General features: G+C 47.3%; 1 protein-coding gene and 1 long non-coding RNA gene across 3 annotated transcripts; one reads left to right on the top strand and one right to left on the bottom strand.

Moving 5' to 3' along the window:
* The first annotated feature begins 5,357 nt into the window (after positions 1-5,357).
* On the top strand, positions 5,358-7,151 carry LOC124695498 (coatomer subunit beta-2-like). The gene has a single exon (XM_047228338.1). It carries the CDS (start codon positions 5,358-5,360, stop codon positions 7,149-7,151), a length of 1,794 nt encoding a protein of 597 aa, XP_047084294.1.
* Positions 7,152-15,086: 7,935 nt separating this feature from the next.
* Positions 15,087-16,013, bottom strand: LOC124702303. 2 transcript variants are annotated; one of them, XR_007002407.1, is made up of 4 exons: positions 15,927-16,013; positions 15,781-15,829; positions 15,613-15,631; positions 15,087-15,119 (listed from the first exon to the last, which is right to left on the bottom strand). It is a non-coding gene; the product is annotated as an uncharacterized LOC124702303 (long non-coding RNA). The 2 variants fall into 2 exon arrangements; XR_007002406.1 differs by lacking the exon at positions 15,087-15,119 and having other exon boundaries at positions 15,564-15,631.
* Positions 16,014-21,879: the final 5,866 nt, after the last annotated feature.

Genomic DNA, 21,879 nt, shown 5'->3' with positions numbered 1-21,879 from the left:
GAGGCGCGCTTGGGGAGTCCGGACGAAACGTCGAACGGACCCGCGGTGTCAGCCACAGAAAGGCTAGTTCCCTCCATTTATTTGGTTTTCCTTCCAAATTGCGCCGCATATCCCCATTCTCCCCGCTAAAGTTCGGAATAGCGCTACCGCCATTCCCCACAGTTGCAGCTCCTCCTCTTCCCTTCCACCACCATGCCGCCGAAGAAGATCGGGGACGAAGGCGTGCCAAAGGCGAGGAAGCCGCGGGCGCCAAAAGAGAGGTCATCGGGATTGTCAAACGCAAGGTGGGCGGCGGATGTGGAGCGGCGCGAGATCTTAACTCGCGGCAGGGCGGAGAGAGAGATAAAGCTCTCGGCAGCGGCGGCGGATGAACAAGAGAGGCAGGTCTTCATGGCCATGAGCACGGGACAGCCGGGCGTCGGCCTATTACCCGGTCATGGCCAATCCAAGGTACAATCGGCTCGTCTTCGACCTTCTCGCCGGCGTCACCTGCCATGTTCCACGAGAGCTACGCCCAATCCACTCCTCTATCGAGGTTTACGCCTTCGCCTCCGGCTTCCACCTCGTCCTCGTCGCCGTCTACGACGTCCACTCCCGCCGCTGCGACTCCGGCGGCCAACGATGCATCGCCACCCGACTCAGCAGCAGACAAGCTGCATGAAGGGACTGCCGATGCCCCTGTTATCCTCTAGTTTCTTTTAGATCGTCGATATGTGGCTGATCCGATCGTCAAACTATTGGGTGATGCTTTTGTGTAGCGAGAAGACAATTATTCGAAATGAAAGCCTTATTTACGCGAATGCTGGGGGCGACTGGGAAACTGGTGACCCCCACGCCCTATTTTCATCCAAATCGGGCGGTAGTTACGTCCGGAAATCGCCCTGGGGGGCTCAAACGGTTGGAGGTGCTCTAACAAGTTTCATAAGTTGATTCACATGGTTCGAGTACACACATTGCTACATAATCATCGCTTTGGTCTATAAAAAGAAGTGGATGGCATTGGTAAGATCAAAGCTCGAAAAAGTTGATGGCTTTGGTGTTTGACTTCAAACGATATGATCACATAGCAGCTAGTGTTAGCCTTGGAAAAACGTAGCGGTTGGCAAGCTTATGATCACATAGTATTTACCAAACCAGTTGACTAGACCAAGTTCTTGCAGCCCCAAAACAGACTAGCTTCTTACAAAAGTTGGATCGGTAGCCTCAAAGTGGGAGTTTCACACTACAAAGTCTAGAACCTTTCTCTACATAGTCCTTTTTTGTGAACCAAGTGCCACTATAGATCTGTGCATTTTCTTTTACTCTTTACATCACCCGAACATACCCATAATACAACTCTATGGTAAATGGGGAAGGTTTCTGACCCTTCCTTACGCGAGTTCAGACGGAACCCTATTATTTAGGCCCAACGCGGTCTAACTCTTGCTTTATGACGAAAGTGATTATTCCATGCTAAATTCATCTTTATTTGTGTTGGGATAGGTCATAATAAGAACACGAACAACCCAGAAAAATTCCAAGTTCTCAAAAGAGTTGTGTGAGTGACCACGAAGTGGGAGTTTCACACTATAAGTCTAGAATGTACCTCTACATATTCCTTTTTATGTACCAAGGGCTACAAAATAGTTTTGCATTTACGTACTCTTTGAAACATCCGCATATGCCCATACTAGAACCTCGTTCAAGAGGGGGAGGGTATTCGATCCTTCCTTGCGCAATTTCTGGAAAACTCTTTTATGTGGGTCCCACATCGTTTGCCCCCTACAACTCCGGCGAAAGTGGTTATACCATGAAAATTATCTCTTTCTTTGTGCTAGGATAGTTTATAAGAACACATCAACCCTAAATCCAAGTTCATATAAGAGTTGGGTGGATAGCCTCAAAATGGTGTTTCATATGGCCCCGCATCGTGTGTCCCTAGCGTTCCATCATAAGTGGTTAATCCACGCGGCTTTTCTCCTTATTTATGTTACGATATGTCATAGAAGCATGAACAACCCGAAAAGAGTCAAAGTTCTTACAATAGTTTGGTCGGTGGCCTCGAAGTGAGAGTTGTATCAGATCCTTTTTGTTGGATCATATGTTGGATTAATTCACATAAGATTCCTACAATTTTGCAAAACACACAATGCACATGTCACGATCAGCATCACTAGCTCTACAGCTCATCACATGCGTGGTCGATGAGGAGGGCAGCAAACTAGTCATCGGCACGGTGGAGGAGGAAGGCGGCCACCATGTCTTTTCTCTTATTGGGATCAAGGTATATATGAGTCATCGATCTCTAAGTATTGAATGTCTAATTAATTGACGGAACTAATTAGCTAGATACTCTTGCCTAGTGGCTATATGCATGAAGAAAGAAACTCACCGGCCAAGGTCTAGATTGGGTAGCTCCATCTCCATGGTTGTTGGCCCATGGTGACACACAGGAGCACGTACGTATTGCATGGTAACAAACGGATTTAGTATATTTCCAAGGTATGCAAACGAGCGGGAATAGCTACGGCGTCGTAATGGAAGAAGAAAATGCCTGTCCCAAGACAACGTGGGCTGTGGCCCATCCAGACAGAAATTGGGCCAACGTTAATCCTAGCCAGACAAAATTGCCCAACCGAAACCCCAATTCCCCATTTTTCCTCTACCCAACGAACCCAGATCAAACGCCGCCGCCGCCGCCGCTCCCCCTCCGGCGTCGGCCAATTAGATAGACGGGGCCGCAGAGACCAAGGCGACGCGGTCGGCTTGCTCGCCGGCGCCCGCGTGCATATCCATGCGCGCGGCTCCGTCGAGCTGGCAGGACCGGGGCGCGCAGCTTGGCCAAAGGCGTCTGGAGGTGCCGCGCGCCGGGGAGGTGTCTCCGGCCACCAGGACGCACCGGCATGGGCGTAGCGGGGCACGGAGCGCCGTCGTTCTGCGAGGAGCGTCTCCTCGTAAGAGAGGACGGTTTCTCCGGCGAGCTCTTCCGCCGACGCCGCTCATTAACTCGCCGCCCTGCGCCTCTGGCGCAGCCTCAGTGCGTCTCCGCGCAGCAAGTCATCGCCGCCTCTCGCGCGGCCCCAATGCCGACGCGGAGGCCCTGCTCGTCCGCAAGGTCCAACACGGCGACCTCGGCACAAAAAGGTTGATTCTTCTCTTTTGGCGAGCTGCTGCTGCTGCTGCTGCCTGTTTGCTGTTACTTTTTCGTCACCACTAGGCCTCTGTTAACTAGAAAGATGAATATCCAGTTCATTGATATAGTCTGCTGTTTTGTAAATAATCCTAGTCGTGAGATTCATGGAAATAGATGTGTGAAGAATAAGTTACCTACATTAGCATACGTTCTTCATTGATATAGGGCACATATCCTGCTCTAGCATAGTACATCCACTGGGAATGCTTGTTCTGAGCACATCTACTAGCATTTTTAACATGAATGCATGATGGTGGAACCAATTTCAGTCTGAAGAATATGTCAGAAAAGCAAGCAAGCAATCTAATTTATGATGATTCTCTTAGTTCCATGATCTGGTTTATATACTTGAGATTGAGTTGCTGGTGTGCTTCAGAATAGTAATGGCCATCGATTGTTTCTTGAGCAGCCCGAGGAGTGGAGGAGTTGTCGGAGCACTATGTCCGCCGGTCCGGCACCTTCTGCTCCATCCAGGACCACAAATACATCGAAAGCCAAAGGTTGAATCTTTTCCTACGTTCGCGGTCGAGTACGTGCGCTGTCCTGTCGTATTCGTGGTCTGGGTTTTTCGTGGTAGTTGAATCATTTGTTCTCATGGCTGTTTAAATTTTCTTGAAATCATGTATTCTTTTGTATGCTTGGTAGTCACTCATTTCTCATTGGCGGCTCTAAGCATTGTTTGTATGCATGAGAGAAGGCGTAGTTGATCCTTATTGGAATGCTGGTCCAATGAATAATCTGGCAATACATGTCACGGAGTTGTGTGTTGCAATTTTATTTTATTGGTCACGATGTATATTGTAATGCTTCCTACTCGTGATATAATGAACACTGCTACATAGTAACATTATATTAAGGCACTACGGGAAAAATAGGCGTCGTCGTGCAGGCTTTCTTTGGAAAGATTTCTTTGCCGTGCAGGAACAACAGGCCTCCTGGAAAACATTACAACACGGCAAAGATTTCTTTGCCGTCAATGTCATTGTCATGCGACCTTTGCCGTGTATATAGGGCCCTTTGCTGTGCAAATAGTTGCACGGCAAAGACATATTTTCCCGTAGTGAGGTGTCTAATGTTTTCTCTTGCTTATGTTGTTGTTTATTATTAAACTTGTGGGGTTTATTCAAATTTACCAAATGGTACTTTTGAATTTGGGTGTGCTTGTATATGCTTGGGAATGCTCATATGGTATTTAGTGAGTGCAACCACCATATACGGTTTCCTGCGTACCTGTATAGTTTTAGCTTTCGTGAGTGTATCATGCATGGTCTGCAGAAAGAAAGGGTTGCTTCTGGATTTGGGCAATTGGGTTAAATCAATTGGCATAAAAGCTTGACCGCCTCATGTGAAAGCATATTTACTTTGGACGGTTGCTGATTAGAGAAGATGAAGAAACTTGACCATGTCTTTATTTGTAATATATGGTGGCACTCTCCTGACATTGGTTGGAACGGATTTCTCTGGCTGGGCTGCATGCTTTGGGTTGTAGCTCCAGGTGAAGGGGCCAAGCAGAGTTGGTGTTTGCATCATTTTTTTTTGTATAAGAAAATGTTTGCGTCATTTTAGTCACTCAAACGTGTTGATTTTTTTTGTTATTGAATTGTACAATTATATATAAATCGTGACGAGTTGTGTGCTTAAAAGTACTCCATCCGTACGAAATTCAAAAAAAAAAGTACTCCATCCGTACTTGTGTAGATACGGATGTAAAAAAAAAAAAAAAAAGAACCATGCAGAATGGATGGAGAAAGCCGTGTTTGTGCGCGCGTGAGAGAAAGAAGGGGTGAGAGAAGATGACGGTGTTGACTTGATTTCAGCTAGCGTGGGGAGCACCACCATTAGCACACGTCCATTAATTCGGTGGGCTCCACCGGGGCTGAGGCACCGGAAGCCATGCCTCGTTTTCCGACTCGCACTCCCCGGCCGGTTGGGGTTGCCTTGACTCACTCGCTCGGGCGAGACCAAGAACCGCGCGCGGCAGGCTGTTTCGGGCAGAGATGTTGGCGACCGATAGCAATGCCTTAGATCACGGCCCGAAGCTCCGAATGCCCGCATCGCCTCTTCAGCCCCTGTACCTTCCCGCTCCAGCCGCCCAGATCCTAACCCGGCCTGATCCAACTATCAAACCACTGTCACCCCTAGCCGCCGGCACCTTCCGGCGCGGGTGCACGGCAGACCCGGCGCCATGGACAAGCCGTGCACGCTGATGATCCACTTCAAAAAGGGCTCCGCCGCCATGGCGAACGTGATCAATTCGGATCTGGTGGGCAGCGACGTTGCCGCCAAGACGGAGGCCATGAAGCGCGCGGTCATGCTCCTCCTCAATGGCGAGACGCTGCCGAAGCTCTTCCTCACCGTCGTCCGCTACGTCTTCCCCTCGGAGGACCACACCATCCAGAAGCTGCTGCTCCTCTACCTCGAGATCATTGACAAGCGCGACCCCGCCGGCCGCGTCCTCCCGGAGATGATCCTCGTCTGCCAGAAACTGCGCGACAACCTGCGGCACCTCAACGAGTACATCCGCGGCATCACGTTGCGGTTCCTCTGCCGCCTCTCTGAGCCGGAGATCCTGGAGCCGCTCGTGCCGTCCATCCTCGAGAACCTCGAGCACCGCCACCACTTCGTCCGCCGCCACGCGGTGTCGGCGATCTCCGCGATCTACCGCCTCCGTCACGGTGACAAGCTCATCCCCGACGCTCCGGAGCTCGTCGAGCGCGCACTCGCTTCCGAGCAGGACGCTTCCGCGCGGCGGAATGCGTTCCTCACGCTCTGCCTATGTGCGCAAGAACGTGCTCTTGTGCACCTATTCTCCAACGCTCAACGTGTTACCCAGTGGCCCGATCTCCTGCAGATGGCGGCGGTAGAGCTCATCCGCAAGGTCTGCAGTTCTCCGAACCGTGCTGACAAGGGCAGGTATATCAAGATCATCGTCCCACTCCTCTCTTCCCCCAGCACAGCTGTTGTGTACGAGTGTGCCGGTGCGCTTGCCTCGCTCCCCTCGGCCCCCACTGATGCTCGCGCTGCCGCAAACGCATACAACAAGCTGCTCTCATCGCAGAGTGACAGCAATGTCAGACTCATCCTCCTGGACCGTCTGAATGAGCTGCGCAATTCATACCGACATGTGATGGTGGATGCAGTGATGGATGTGCTGCGTGCACTTGCCATCCCCAACTTAGACATCAAGAGGAAGGTGCTGGATCTGGTGCTTGGTCTGCTCACTCCTCGTAATGTCAAGGAGGTAGTGCTTTACCTCAAGAAGGAGGCTGGCAAGACGAAATCAGGGGAGTACCGCCGGATGCTGTTGCAAGCTATCCATGAATGTGCCGTGGAGGTCCCAAAGGTGGCTGGATCGGTGGTGTACCTCCTCATGGACTTCCTTGGTGGCACTAATGCTGCTGCAGCAGTTGATGTTGTGTTGTTTGTGCGCGAGATCATCGCGACGGCTAACCCCAAGCTGCGCGTGTCCATGATCCGGAGGCTGAGTGATACCTTCTATCGGATCCGGGCGTCCCGTGTATGTTCAATCGCTCTCTCGATCCTTGGGGAGTACTCCCTGTCGTTGTCAGAGGTCGAGAGAGCCATTTCCACCATCAAGCAGTGCCTTGGGGATCCACCGTTCTCCACTGTCTCAGCGGATGGAGAGACAACTGATCCCTCCAAGCCAGCCCAGCCGATGGTGAACTCTGTCACCCTGTCTTCCAGGAGGCCTGTTGTTCCTGCAGATGGCACACTGAGTGCTGCTAACGAGGCCATTTCGACTCCATCAGTTACTCCTGTATCATCGGCATCGACCCTGAATCTCAGATCACTCATTCTATCAGGCGATTTCTGCTTGGCTGTAGTTGTTGCCTGTACTCTTACCAAACTGGTACTGAGGCTGCAGGAGCTGCAGCCGTCAAAGGCTGAAGCAAACAAGGCTTGTACTGGGGCCTTGCTGGTCATGACGTCCATTCTGCAGCTGCAGTCATCCTCCTAAATCTGATTTGCAACTTGTAAACAAAAAGACAAATCAGGGCTGTGAGTAGTACCATATCCAAATTTATAGTGAACTGTATTGTACTTGTACTGTTCAAAGCCAGATTTGTCTTTTTTGTTTTCAGAGTTGTGTATCGGTTATTTATCTGAAGTGTTGCGGCATAGTACATGCATGTAGTATGAATGCTGGGAAAATATTTTATGGATGGAGGGGGTATTTTGTTTTCCTCACTTGATTGCAAAAATTACTGAATCTCTTATTTAATTTCTACATAGTCAAATCATCTGTAGAACTTGTTCGGATTTTAACATGTCATTGATAAGAATTGCTTTATTGGGATTATTTATATACAGTAATATTATAAATGATGCTCTGTGAATAGGTTAAATACTTGTATGCTAATGTTCCCCCATTCTATACTGGTAAACATTAAGCCTTAAGCTGTAGTTTTTTTTTTTTGCTGAAACATTGTTGCTTTTCAGTTCATGATATCTCTACCCGAAGCTGCTAAATCTTTTCAAACTATACTGAATCAGCTTTATTAGTAGTAAAGGTGTTGTCATTGCACCTGATCGATATGGAAGTATGGAACTCATGGAATTGTCTTGTCATGCTTCTTTCATTGTCTGAATGGGTTTCTTGTTGCTACCTATATCTTTTTACCAGAACTATTTCCTTTTGGTTCACCAGGTTGCAGTTAATACGGTAGTTCAAGACGAGAAAGAATTCTTAAATCTTGTTCAAGTCTACAGACAGGAAAGTGTCTAACACCACCGTAAGTTTTGGATGCAATTGACCTTTTACGTTGATTCACTTACAATGCTTTGATACATACCTGCATAGTGGTTGGTATATGTGCCGCATACTGTGCATGTAGGCTTTTGCAGTGCCAGTACATGCACACTCATGAATTAAACTAGACAGATAGAGAGCTTCGCCTCGCCGCCTGCATGACTTTGTCAAATTTTTACTTGTTCCGTGTCGCGCCTGTGGTCATTTAGATTAGCTACGTTAATTGCATCACATAGATTTTATGGGTGAACAGTGAATATTAGATCATGTAAATTTTCTGGGTGAACAACAGTAAATGTAAGAGGAAAGCAAGCATTTCATGGTCATAAGTACATCAAACAAAGTTTCTGTACATTCAAACGCTATCGAAAGGATGCAGAGCCCGTACAATATAGTTTAGTTACATGATTCAGATTAGATAGGTATCCTTAATACGGTTGATGGAGTAGACTTGGAAACATCAATAATCAGCAGGTAGCCAATTTGACACCACATTTACGACACATAGCAACGATGGTGCACACTCATTACACATGAGTTCCACACATCACTATGGTTTAGAAAACCAAAACAATCACTCTGCTGACAGCCGGAACTAAGATAGGGTCCGGCTCATAGAGCCCATTGCTCTGACATAGACTCACCGGTTAAAATAACCGAGGATTCTCGTGGAACACATATGACATAGACACATAGCAAATATGTCGCAGAGCATCACCTCCTCTGCTATGTTTTCGGTTGCATCGTAGAGGGTGGAAGTAGTGCTGCCATTGGAGGTCTCTGTTTCTGGATTTGCGGGGATATGTTCAGCGAGAACGAGCAACCTTTATACACCCTCGACCCACCGCGGTCCTTCTTTGCCTGCTACCGGCTAGAATCACCCCCCCCCCCCCTCGAGTCGAACCGAGTTCTTGAACGACAGATCATATTGCGCATGATCCTAGTTTTATCAGGCGGTAGTTGCGTGGGGGCAGCGGTGGCTATTCCATCTTCTCTTTTAAGGAGGTGTTGTCTCCCCAAATATTCCTTCAACAATCACATTGAGGCCATGATCCTAGTTTTGTTGTCTAGAACTTTTTTTTTTTGAGGAAACAACGGGGGGCGATCGCCCACCTGAACTCAATTTTTCATTAATGTGGGAGTGGGTTACATGGGGGCATAAAGCCTACAAAATAGGTCTGGGGCGGCATACCGCGCCCAAACAGAGCGAGAGTGAGAGATGGGGGAGGCTGGATACAGGGGGGAACATAGGGCAAGGAGAAAGACAGACTCTAAGAGATAGCCCGGCACCAAGACAGCAGGGCGCTCGTGTCGACCCTAGGGGGGGCACGGACGACCCACGAGCGGAGATGGTCTACCAACATGGTTAGAATGCGCGGAGTAGACATAAAATCTGCATCAAACACCATTCTGTTGCGGGATTTCCAGACGGTCCACAAGAGAGCTAAGATGGCCGTGTTGCGCGCTTCCGGGTGCATGGGAGGTAAGTCTTCGGAGAGAGCATCGAGGAGGGCCGGAACGTCGGCGCCCACATGGGGGCGACCTGAGGGGGAGACGACATTCCAAAGGAGGCGAAGGCGGGGGCAGCCGACAAACAAATGTGAGGTGTCTTCCGCTTGATTCAGCGAAGGGGCAGTTCGGGGAGGCCACACATCCGAAACGGTGTAGCAGCGCCCGTGTCCTGGTCTTGCGGAGGCGCAGTATCCAAAAGAACACCCGCACCTTTAGAGGCGCAAAGCAGGCCCAGTTGACGTCTTGCCCTGGGACGATACAACCCGAGGAGTGGAGGGACCGGTAGACGCTTCCTGTGTTGAAGTCGGTCAATGGGCCGAGCGATACAGAGCGAATGTCCGGCGATGAAGTGAGAGAGATCCGGGAGAGGCAAGCATGGATGAACTCCATCTCGCCGGCGGCTGCTGCAGAAACTCGGTGAACAAGTGGAACCTCAACTGCACCATTCTCGAGGGCATCGGCAACAGTGGCGAGGGGGCATAGGCAGTGGGAGAAGGCCGCGGGGAGGGCTGCCGACAGGGGGCCCAGCGGAGTCCAAGCATCGTGCCAGAGCGAGGTGGCGCGCCCGTCGTGGGGTTCAACTCTCGTAATGGAGCGGTATAGTGGAATGAGCGACTGGAAGCACTTCCAAGCGGGGGTGGCCACCTGCGGGCGGGCACTGAGGTAACTGCGCTTCACCCACCTGGTCCACGGAGAGTCCCGTCCGGTGAACAAACCATGCAGCGCTTTCAGCGAGGAGACATTTGTTCCGGAGACCAAGATCGATAACACCCAGTCCCCCTTCGGACCGCAGACGGCAAACATAGTCCCATGCAACTTGGCAGTCACCACCGGAGCATTTATCTTTTGCCTTCCAGAGCATCGCCCGTCGAGGTCTGTCCATTTTTGAGAGTGTCCCTTTCGGTATTGGCAGAACAGACATGGCGAATGACGGGAGGGCCGACAGGACTGCCGTAGTGAGGGTAAGGCGCCCGCCAATTGGGAGCAAGGACGTCCGCCATCCGGGGATGCGCTTGGAGATCTTGACGGAGAGGAATTCCAGCGCAGCCGCAGGCAACTTGTGGTCCGAGAGCGGCAATCCAAGGTATGTCTGCGGGAAGGAAGAGACGGGACAGCCGAGGATGTTTGCAAGATCCGAGGCCAGCTCAGCAGTGACACCTCCAACGGGGACGAAGGTGCTCTTGTGGAAGTTAATGTGTAGACCCGTGGCCTGAGAGAAGACGTCGAGGAGCTCGCGGAGGCGACGGACTTGGGAGTGTTCAGCTCTCAGATCAGTAGGGTATCGTCTGCATATTGTATCACAGGACATGGAAGGTCGTCAACAAGAGGGTGCAACAGGGGGTCGCCACCCGCCTCCATGGAGATGAGGCAGGGGAGGAGGTCGGCGACGGCTAAGTACAGGTATGGCGACAGGGGGTCCCCCTGGCGCAGCCCATTCTTGCAAGAGATCCATCGCCCGGGAACACCATTCAGTAGCACAGCGGTCCGCCCAGTGTTAAGAATTGCGGAGATCCAGGATCGAAACAGGGGGCCGAGGCCACGTGCATCCAGAATAGCATCCAGCGCCTCCCAGTTGACGGAGTCAAATGCTTTCTTAAAGTCAAGCTTGAGTGATATTTTGGCTCTTGGGTGCTATATGCTCTCTTTATTTTAAAATTTTAAATAATTCTAAAAAAATCACGTGTAAATCTTTAGATGCAACATGCACATAAAGTCTTTCCATGAAAAATCGATTTGTCGTTTGGGTTGTGTAAGAATGATAAAATTTGGTGATAAAAATAAGACTTTTTGTAATGTATTCTCAGTTGCAGAGCAACTGAGAATTAGTCACAGTGCATTGCGAGAACCCGTATGCGACGTCCCCGGCCGCAGCGTTGCCAGATTCTAGACTCCAGATCTCTGGCCGCGCCCGCCACGCCATGGAGCTCGCCTCGCGGCGCCGCCATCGTGGCTGCAGTGGTTCTTGGGTATGGGTGCCCGCACGCCGGCAGGGATCCTTGGTCCTTGTTGCCGGTCGCCGGTGATCAGGAGAACAGGAGGGGGAGAGGGACGGTGGTTGGAGGATCTGGGAAGAGTCGTGGACTTTTCTGGAGGGTGTATGACGAGGGAGAGAAAGGGACCAGAAAAACCAGTCAAAGAGCAAAACCAGTCTCCTCTACGACACTAGATGACCTGTTGCGCTATCGCGCAAATGGCAAAGTTAAGTCAACATTTAAACCCTAAATGTTAGCTTATTTTATATTAAAAATTACCCAAAATTTAACTGCTTTAGTATTTTACATTCATAATTTAGTATGATTTCACACTATTTTTCAGCTTTCATGCTTTTGTATAAGCTCTTCCGCCAAAAATCAACAAGAAATACATGATCGATGCAACAAATCTTAGTTCTGTCACCTTACTATTTTATTACTACTACTGCTTCCCTAGCGCCGCCGGCCTTCCCGCTCGAGCTCTTCCCGGTGCCCCACACCAGCAGCCTCCTGCTGCTCAAGCTCGCATCCTCCTCAAGGAGGCCAATGCATCTTCTTCTCCATCTTGGACTGCCGCAACTGCGCCCACCTGAAGGAGTCGGTCGCCGCCAACCAGCTTAACCTCCCGCTCAGGCAGCCACAACTGCAACCTGCTCCCGCTGGGATAGCCTCTCCTCCCGCCATTCTGCTCACCATGCTGTTCCAAACGATATCAACGCATAAAGATGGTCAGGCTCAAAATTGTGCAGTGGAACAAAGTCCATCTGGTCTAATGCACTCTGGGACTGAAGAAAGAATATCTGCAGTGGAATGCATGGGAGCTAATGATGAGTACAATGTCTTTCACATGAAATTAACTGCATCAAAAAGATTGAGAAGCATATCAGTAAAAAGGGAGCAAATTAAATGGCATAGAGATTCTTACTTGTTAAGGTTTGCTGCATAACTGGTACTCCACCTAGGGCATTTGGATCGCTGCATCAAAAATAAATAAGAGGAGAAACATCACGTTTTGACACATTTTAAACAAGAGGAGTATAATTTTTGTTCTATCTGGTTACACTGATACATAATTCATGTAATTTTGGCAGTAGATATCATCTTGAACTCCCAAAGTCAACACGGAGACCAAGTCAGGCCTCGTTCGGTTCCGAGGGAATCAAAACTCACGTGGATCTAACCCGGGGAGAATTTGGGTGAACCCCAACCACCACCCCAATCCCCCGCTAACCTCTCTCCTCATACCCTGCCTATAATTTCCGTTCGGTTAATCCCCACGTCCCACAACCAGCAGCTGCAGGCCGGGCACGCGGTAACAGCAGCTGACAGAGCACCGGCTCAACAATAGCAGTAGCAACAAGCTCCAGCCAACAAGCTATCTAGGCATCAAACCGAACAAAAACATCAACTTTCTATTAACATAATACACTTCCATTTGGCTCCATTTAACCGTCGCCGCAACAGAAGAAAGACAATTTTGCATAAAACTACAGTCCAAACTGAGATTTCAAATTAGCTTCTTCTCCGTCTTCAACCTCCCCGCCGGCCACCCGCAGTCCTTCGCCGCTCAGCTCACCGTCAGAGGGCTCCCGCGGGGGTCGTCCTGCTCCTCACGTAAGGCCGCGCCGCTCAACCTGTAAAGTCAACCTCGCTCGTACGGCCACGCAGCTCGCTGATGGAGGGCTCGAGGAAGGCCGCGCCGGTGGAGGGTACCGGAACGGGGGAGCAAGGAGACGCCAGACCTGTTCAAGCCCATCGGTGAGCTCGCCCAGGCCCTGTTCACATGCCCGCCATGGACTTGTCCTCGCTCCATGCCCTCCGAGATTGAAGAGCCCCGACACGAAGTATTTGCGCGTCAGCGTCACCTGAAAGAAGATTTGGCTGCACATTGCTATTAATGGATCAAGATTTGTTTGACTTGAATGTGTTTTTTTTTCTGAAACTATAGTGCATCAAGAATTGGCTGCACATTGCTATTTCTGCACGCTTTCTGAAACTATAGTGCATGATATAACTGAAGAACATGTCAGCCAATTTGAGACAGCAGATGACACAACATTCAGAAAACATACTTACAAGATGAATACAAAAGGAGCTAATAGCTGGCCACTAAAGTATACAGATAAAGATGAGAGATTTTCCTGGTTTATTGACTTATTCTTCTGCAAATGGGGATTATTAGGCTGCCTGAATTCTTAATGTATCCATCTTGCATCATTTTATTTTGGACAGTCAGAAATATATCTTCATAGCAAAGTTTATACAACTGAAATTCACTACCCTACAGAGCTTGCATCATAAGAATTATGCAGCCAAAATGTAACCAATTACCAGGTAGTCTGTCACTACAACTTGAATGGTACATGAATATGATCACGCCATATACTCCTGTAAGCACCAGTTTGTGGAGAATCCATTAGGCCCCATTTTCCACCAGTTCCTTGGTCAGCATCAATAAACAATAGTCTGCAGAATGAGGAAACTGCATGACAAAACTATTGCTCAATCACCATGGACAACATAATTTGATGCAATTAAAAGAGAACAGTTACTGATTGGGTATATCTTTTCTTTCTTTGAAGAAGCCAAAAACTCATTTTATAGTAGATTAGTAATGTGCAAGGCAAGTCCAAGGCAAGAGCTAAATTCCAAGGTAAGAGCAACTCAGTTTAGTTGTTTATGTGACTTGGACCTTCAAGGCCACCTCAGTTTAAGTAGATCAGTAATATTTAAGTATATCATTTCCAGGAAGCGAAAAACATAAGATGAGAATAGCACGCAACAATGAGGCAATCGACTCGATAACTTAAAACTCTTCATATATAGGTTCCAAAGGGTTAATTAAAGGCCTTCAAGGCCAGCAAAAAGCTCAGTCATATACTGGCTACTTCAAACGGCTACTTCAAATAGCAAAAAGAAAAGGAAATGACATGATTTCACCAATGATATTTTTTAAAGTTAATTCCTCAAGTCTTCCTGATTGATCTTTTTTACCTGCTAATGAAATGCAAAGGCACGGTTAATTCCAGTCAACATGTATGGATACTAATTCATCTACATCGAGCGAGCAAGCATTCTTTATTTGCCTGTAAATACTCGTCTGCCCCATCGGCCAAGCACTGCAAAATTCCAAATATAAGAACATAATGAGAATGGAACAGAAGGGCTTCTTTGGAGATAGAAAACCTGGAACTATTTCAACTGAAAACTAAAGTTTTATTCTAACTTTACAGAAGAAGAGAAACATAAGGTTACTACCCTCCATCATAATACTCTGTCTATTCCTATAAGAAACATTAAGTAGACACTGGTATAGATTATTACTGCTAGATAGTGCTTGATCAGAAGATTCAGACAAAAAATATTCAGAGATCGTCTGGATAATGTTTGATCAAAAGATGATATTGTCATACACAATCAGAGAGAGCACAAGACTGTGCATAGGCTAGAGTATAATAAATCAGCTTAGCATGATTGATCTTGTTTCAAACCACAAGTAAAGCTATAGGTTAAAAGAGAAACAAATTCTTAATGAACATGCCTTGTGGCTTTTAAACTTTCATGTGGCTTTTAAAATGCACGGCACATGATCATCTCATGAATTAAAATGTGTAATGTAAGCAGTAAGCTAAGGCAGTATTGGCGTATATTTACCTTTCCCATGTCACCGAAAATAATGAAGTAGTAGTATCTACAAGGAGAAAATTGCATTGTCAGAACAACAGTGTTGGCAACTGAGACAACTATTTGGAAGACAAAATTTGTTTGGTATATACCAAAACGGAAATGGGCTAAAATAATGCACAGGAAACACTTGTATGGTTTCACTACAAGTAGACATGCTGGAAAGTGGATAAGTTGTATGGAGTTATAGGAATATGTCAGGACAGCTAGCTTCGGCAATGGGTACCATAGATAACATCAGGCTACCTAGATGGAGTTGTACTGGACACTGTCTTATTTTCAACAGTTCGGAGCTCTTTATATGTGCAACATCTCTTCCCTTGTATACTCTTTGAAATGAACAATGCATTTAGCCGTACCAAGAAATCTATCACTGCAAAAGTTAATTAAATCGACATCCTTGCCTTTTGTTAATGCGCAGGTTGCATACACAGATCAGATTGCTAGTATATGGGCAAAGATAGCTCAATAAACAAAAGGATATGCAGACTGGGTTGTACCTTGTTTAACTGAAGAAGCCTGCGATTTTGCTCAGCAGCAGCAACAAGCCAGACATGTCATAGAAACAATATTCTCAAGTTATCACATAGAGCCTATGCCGAGTTTAGTTGCAACGGAATGAGAACAGATTAGTGTTTTTTGTATGATAAATTGGATCACCAGCATACCCAGCATCACTGTAAATATCAAGCTTCAACCCTCGAGCGTGCACATAATCTGCAAATGCACATAATATTTAAGTATGGATGATCTATATGCTAACCACGGTTCATGTTTACGCCACGTTTGTAATTGGATCGTTAGAGGAGCATACCTATGTTGTCAGCAGTAGATTTTAAATCTTGAAAGTAAATAGATATCTTGCACATGGGATCCATGAATCATTGAACCATGAGCAGAGTATAATAATGTTAGCTGCTAAGAAAACGTAAAATATTCGATTAACCACCTACACAAATACTGGTCTCATAGTACTATAGGGAAACACGAGCAATCATATTTAAGAAGAAATTCATGTAGCTAACATAGAAAATAATTTTAGAAACACGCTGCTTTTCAGCGAACCAACAGTACTCGACGGCCTTTGCGCTCCACCTGAAGTGCTGGAACACGGCGGCATGCAGCGCCTGTGGAGCACCACCAGGTTAGCCATCCTGGCCATGTGTGCCAATTCCTCCCCTGCATTTTGAAAACATTATGTATATTACCTGAATTTAGCAAAGATTTAACAGATCTCATTTACCATATAAAACCCATGAATCAAATATACCACATCTTACTACTATTAGAAAGGTCTTCACTAACAGAAGGAAAGGAATACTAAAAGATGGACAACAAGCAAAGTGCACATCTGAAAAATAAAACCACAGTATCAACATTTCCTACGCACTCTTTCAGAAAGCCAGAAGCATCTCAAACAGCAATTGAGAAAGGAAAACTGTATGCTAAAATAGAATCCCATAAATCCAGAGTTTTAAAGGAATTATACAACAAAAAATACATTCTATTTCTAAGCATTTTATTGACCTTGTCAATAAAAAATTGCGTGTAAGCTAGAAATCATACTGGCAAGGAGATCCAACAATTCTATAGCCTAAAGAGTGATATGTATGCCCAGACCATTAACATAGATGGAACAACAGAATAGGTAGCCTTTTAAATAGTAGAATCTCTATTTGTTGGTGGGCACAATTATAGGAGAAGATACAAATATAATAGAAAAACAAACGAAGCAGAAAAGATTCATCTGAATGGGGTACGAGTGAAATATGTTACTTGCTAGTAAAATTATAGCTTGACTAATTAAGCATGCAGAGAAAAATCACGAGAAGATGAGGGGCAACAACATAGGCTGGGATCAGTGTTTATTCATAGCAAGCAGGTGAATTGCCACAATTCAAAGAATTCATGGTCCTACTCCCTGTCTCATACCATGGCAAACATAAGTTAAGTTATGAACAGTTCCCGCAACCTGAAAAAATTAGTTTCAGCTTTTACAAACAAAAATGGTAAGCAGGACGTGAAACATGCTTAGAATAAAAAGGTTCAGTTGTGCCGAAGAAAAAAAACTAAGAAGCATGCTCCTTTGTAGAAGCCTGCTGAAGAAAAGTCCATAAGAGAATTAGGGAAGCTAACACCAAATGGCACATAAAACTCCATCAAGTCAAGCAAGCATATAAGTAACTTTGGCAGCCACGGTCGTATGCACAAAACATTGGTCCTTCTCTGCTCTAATAGCTGCACACGGACTCATCTCAAATCATAAGCAACATATGCTTCAAATTAAATAATTTCGGCATAATCCAGAAGTGCCTATCCATGTTCTAACATGTGAACATGCACATCAGTTGCTGAAAATAACAAAGTAATAAACAATCTACATGGGACGAATGGTGGTACTAACCTTCCAGCCGACCAGCCCCACACCCTCGTGCTGTCGGCCGCAGTCGTCGCGCCTTGCATGGCCAGTTGATGAGCTGTAGTACACAAAACAAAACTTCGCACAATAAGAAAGTACTACAGTAGGAATGCCAGATAGTAATTAATTTGCAGCAAAATTCATCAATTGCTCTCCCTAACCTCTTGATGCCGATGCAGCATTGTTTGCCCATATCGTTGTCTCCACCTCCGTTCCTCCAAGCTGCACCACTCAAGCCAAACGACCACCTCTCGTACCCCAAAGACCAATCCCGGTTCAAACCATCTGAAATAGGGTATAGTGTGACATATCAAAAGGGGAGGAAAAATTCCAGATGATGGGGCACAGCAAAAGAATAGCACACCAGAAATTTTGCTCATGGATCTAAAACAAAGTGAATCAGAGAGAGAAAGGAGGAGGATAATCATGCTCACGAGCCTTTCACTGAGCGTTTCTCTAAAAAAGGGAGAAAATAACATTGGTATAATATATACTGCAAACAATCATGAGCAGTAATAACGCTTATAGAGCTAATCTTGTAGGAGTGGGAAATGACAATTTCCTATATTATCTAAAAAGTAATCCCGTAGGAGTGTTGTGATTAATAAGCAGTCCAATGTACAGTAGAAGATAGAGAGAAAACTGAGATAGGGAGAATGGGCATACCTGTAGGCTGCAACCAACCATGGAATCCACTAACACTAAACCCTAGCTGCAAAGCAAAAAAATGTTCCTTCAAAATTCCAGCCAAAAAAATCGAGAATACCACAATTACTACAATACACGGCGAGAGACCCAACTCTACCACTAACAGTTTAAATGCTTCAACTATGGAGGCGATCTGAGTTACCTAAAACCTAACTAAATTTGCGATCATGTAAGAATTCCAGAAATAATAATCACACATAGAGGCATGTCAACGAATAAATAACTTCCGGTTACTGAGTCATTCGCTAACATCATACCCACACTGTTAGCCTACCATCCTACTTACAATAAATGTACAAATACATCTCACAAATGATTAGGGCCAGAGATCCACAGTATGAAACATCATTTTATTCATGGTAGATCTAAGAAAAAAACAAGAGGCATCAATGATGAAAGAGGCATCAATGATGTCAGTATGGATCATTAAGGGAAAACGAGAGAAATTTCCATTAGTTTCGCTTATTCCTCTAAAAAGGTTCAACCGAGCTATCAATGGTGAAAGAGGCATCAATGATGGATCATGTCCTGCCTAAGCCAATCTAACAAGGGTGAAAATCACAACAAATGAAATTAAAAACCTGAGACTACACTAACCACAAACGAGCTGCGAAGTAGATGTGTTGTGCTTGTCATTACCTTTTCCTATGCAACTAACCATGGGCTGCTGGTTGCTATCACTGAACTACAATAAAGAGGAGCTCACTACCGGAAAACTGCCATGGCCATGGCCAAGCTGAACCGTCTTCGCCGCTTGTGGAGGCTGGCGAGAGTCGACATGCTGGCGCGATGACTCCACTGATGCGCCACCCATCCTGCTCGACGTGGTTATTATGTGCTACATATATATCTATATTAAGGAAAGCTTCAGATGTACAAGGATATTCCAGTAAATCTTAAATTAAGCAAACAAAATACAGTATGACTGTCAGCACATAATATCACAAAAAAAAAATCACCAACTATTATACATGTAGAAGCACATCTCACCTGGAAGCACCAAGCAGCATACAAAATCAGGTCCAAGAACAAGACCAACCTTCTGAAAAACATCAACAGAGCAGCAATAGGGAAACTGTTTTTTCCTCCTCCTCTGAGAACTCTCACATCAATATAAATTATCTTTTCAATTTCATCAACATCAAGGCTGCAAATATAATGTAGATCATTGTATTAGTATATAGTAAACAGAGAGCATGATTATTTTAGAGCAATCAGACACTGAACTTGTGTGTAAATGAGTGTCTCAAATACAGACTACATCGATAGCAATTTGTGCCTTGGAGTAAGGTATTTTAAAGATCTGTTTCAGACATCAATTGGAGCAATTGTTTTCATCACCGCAGCCTGCCTCTTCGTCCTGGCAGTCCAGTCTCCTCAACATGAAAATCACACCATGCCCCGTGAGATTGAAGCCTAGAAGAAGGGAATGGATACCTGGAGGCTGGAGCGGGCTTAGGGCGTGGCGGACAAGCGCGCGACGCCGGGAGTCGACCGAGGGTGTGCAGCTAGGCGAGGCGAGGCGACCTACTATGGAAGCGACTGGAGTGCCGAGGAAGAAATCGAGGGCGCGCACGGTCCAGCCGCCGCCACCACCGCTCGATTGCTGCCTTCCGCCGCCGGCGCACCTCTTCTGCTCCCTTCCGCCGCCGCCGGACGCTCGGACGAAATCGAGGGCGAGTGCCGCCAGCCGCCACCACCGCTCGGTTGCCGCCTTTCGCCGCCGGCGCGCGGCCGGCCGCCGTTGGACGAAATCGAGGGCACGCGGGCAGCCGCCGCTAGAAGAAATCGAGGGCGCGGACGAGCGCACGCCTCTTCCGAATCCGTGCTCCTCCACCTCCGTCCCAGCGCAGCGTTGGGTGGGTTGAGGCGGAGATGCACGATGGCGGCGGCTCGGAGTCGCAGAGGAGGAGGCGCGAGGGGGCAAGGCACGGCGACGGTGGCGGCTCGTGGTGGGGAGCGCACGGGGTTGAGGAGGAGAGGAGGGGAGGCGAGCGCCCGGGATTGGTAGCTCGTTCGATCTAGGGTTTCACCTTTCGTCCGTGGACATGAGAATGAAGCGACCGAACGAGCGGACCTGCCTACCTCTGACTGTCGGGCCCCGCACGTAGAAGGTCCCACCCGTCATGGAGTCTTTCCAAAACCGAACGAGTGAGAAAAATCTCGACTGATCGGACGGCTGTGGTGAAAAGCGGGATGAGAGATTTACTGTTACATGCTGATTGGACGAACCAGATTCGTTTGCCCCTTTCAGATGGTCTGGTTGGCTGGGTAGTCTTTCAACATTTATAGGAGAAATTTCTTCCCGGGCCGGGCTGCTACTTCCTACTGGAAGGAAATCCTATACGACCTGGTCTCACAATCCGATCGCTGGACCAAGTCATCCGTTTGACACGTAGCAGAAACGAATCTCAAAGCTTCTGACCACTTAATCACGTATTCCTCCAGCTCCACTAATCAATTCCCTAATCGCACACCAACCAAACAGTCTCCGAACAGTTCGTCTTCGTCTACCTCCGAACAGTTCGTAGCAGAAACGAATCTCAAAGCTTCTGGCCACTTAATCACGTATTCCTCCAGCTCCACTAATCAATTCCCTAATCGCACACCAACCAAACAGTCTCCGAACAGTTCGTCTTCCTCTACCTTCGATTCATCTTTCTGCCCCCTTTCTTCTTGCGACGGCGCGTCAAGATGGCGAACGATCTCGAAGACGACTACATCATAGCTGTCTGACATGGAATGGACTTGGAAGCCGGTCCGCTGGAGCACTCCCTGCGAACAGCTCCTCCACCCGTCGTGAGTACAGTATACATCTACAACACGTACGTACAATCCCCTTCTTCCCAAATCCTCTCTTAATTGAATTCATCCCCATGCAGCAATTATCAAAGAAATACCTAAACTTCACAGTGAACTGTGTCGTGAAGGAGGTTGGCCATGACAGCTGGAGCAACGGTGGCACCACCGTGAGTGGTGAAAGTTGGTCGTGGCTAACTTGAGCGCCGAACTTGAGCGCCGGTAGTGTCGCCGGCGACGGCGACGTGAAGGAGCTACGCCGCAGGGGGCAGAGAAGGTTTTTTCTGTGGCACTTGCAGCGTCCGTGGTGTCGCCGGGCGCGGAGGAGCTTTGCCTGTGGACGTTGAGGGAGAGCAGCGAGCATCGGCAGATCCGCAACATAGCAAGCGCGGGAATCGCGGCTGCGTCGAGAGGATGCTGGAGAAGAGAACTGAATCTGGATTTAGGTATTCGATTAGTACTAGAGCTGAACGAATAGGTGATAAGTGGTCAGATGCTGTGAGATTCGTTCTGCTACGTGTCAAACGGACAACTTGGTCCAGCAACGGGTTGGTACGACCCGGGTCGCATAAGATTTCCCTTCCTACTCCCTAGTAGTTCTCTCCATTCCCGAACACAACCCTGGCAGCCGCCATAGCCCCGTTTCCGAGCTCGGGCCGAAGCCACGCGTTGGAAGGTGCAGGTGCAGCTCCACCCACAAGGTTCTCCCTCTTCGTCACTTCAATTTCGTGAAGTTCTTGCGATGATTAGTAGTAGCACAAACTTTCAGTTTAATGAAATTATGCAATGATTAGTACTACTTAGAGTCTCGATCGGAGCCTTGCTGAATTTTCTGCTTCTT

This window comes from Lolium rigidum, chromosome 3, assembly GCF_022539505.1.
Source record: "Lolium rigidum isolate FL_2022 chromosome 3, APGP_CSIRO_Lrig_0.1, whole genome shotgun sequence".
Taxonomy (NCBI): domain Eukaryota; kingdom Viridiplantae; phylum Streptophyta; class Magnoliopsida; order Poales; family Poaceae; genus Lolium; species Lolium rigidum.
Note: the sequence above shows the minus strand (reverse complement) of the source record. Positions and strands in the feature narration are given on the sequence as shown.

Coding starts and splice junctions, on each gene's coding strand:
- LOC124695498 (XM_047228338.1), top strand. CDS start 5,358: ATGGACAAGCCGTGCACGCTGATGATCCACTTCAAAAAGGGCTCCGCC.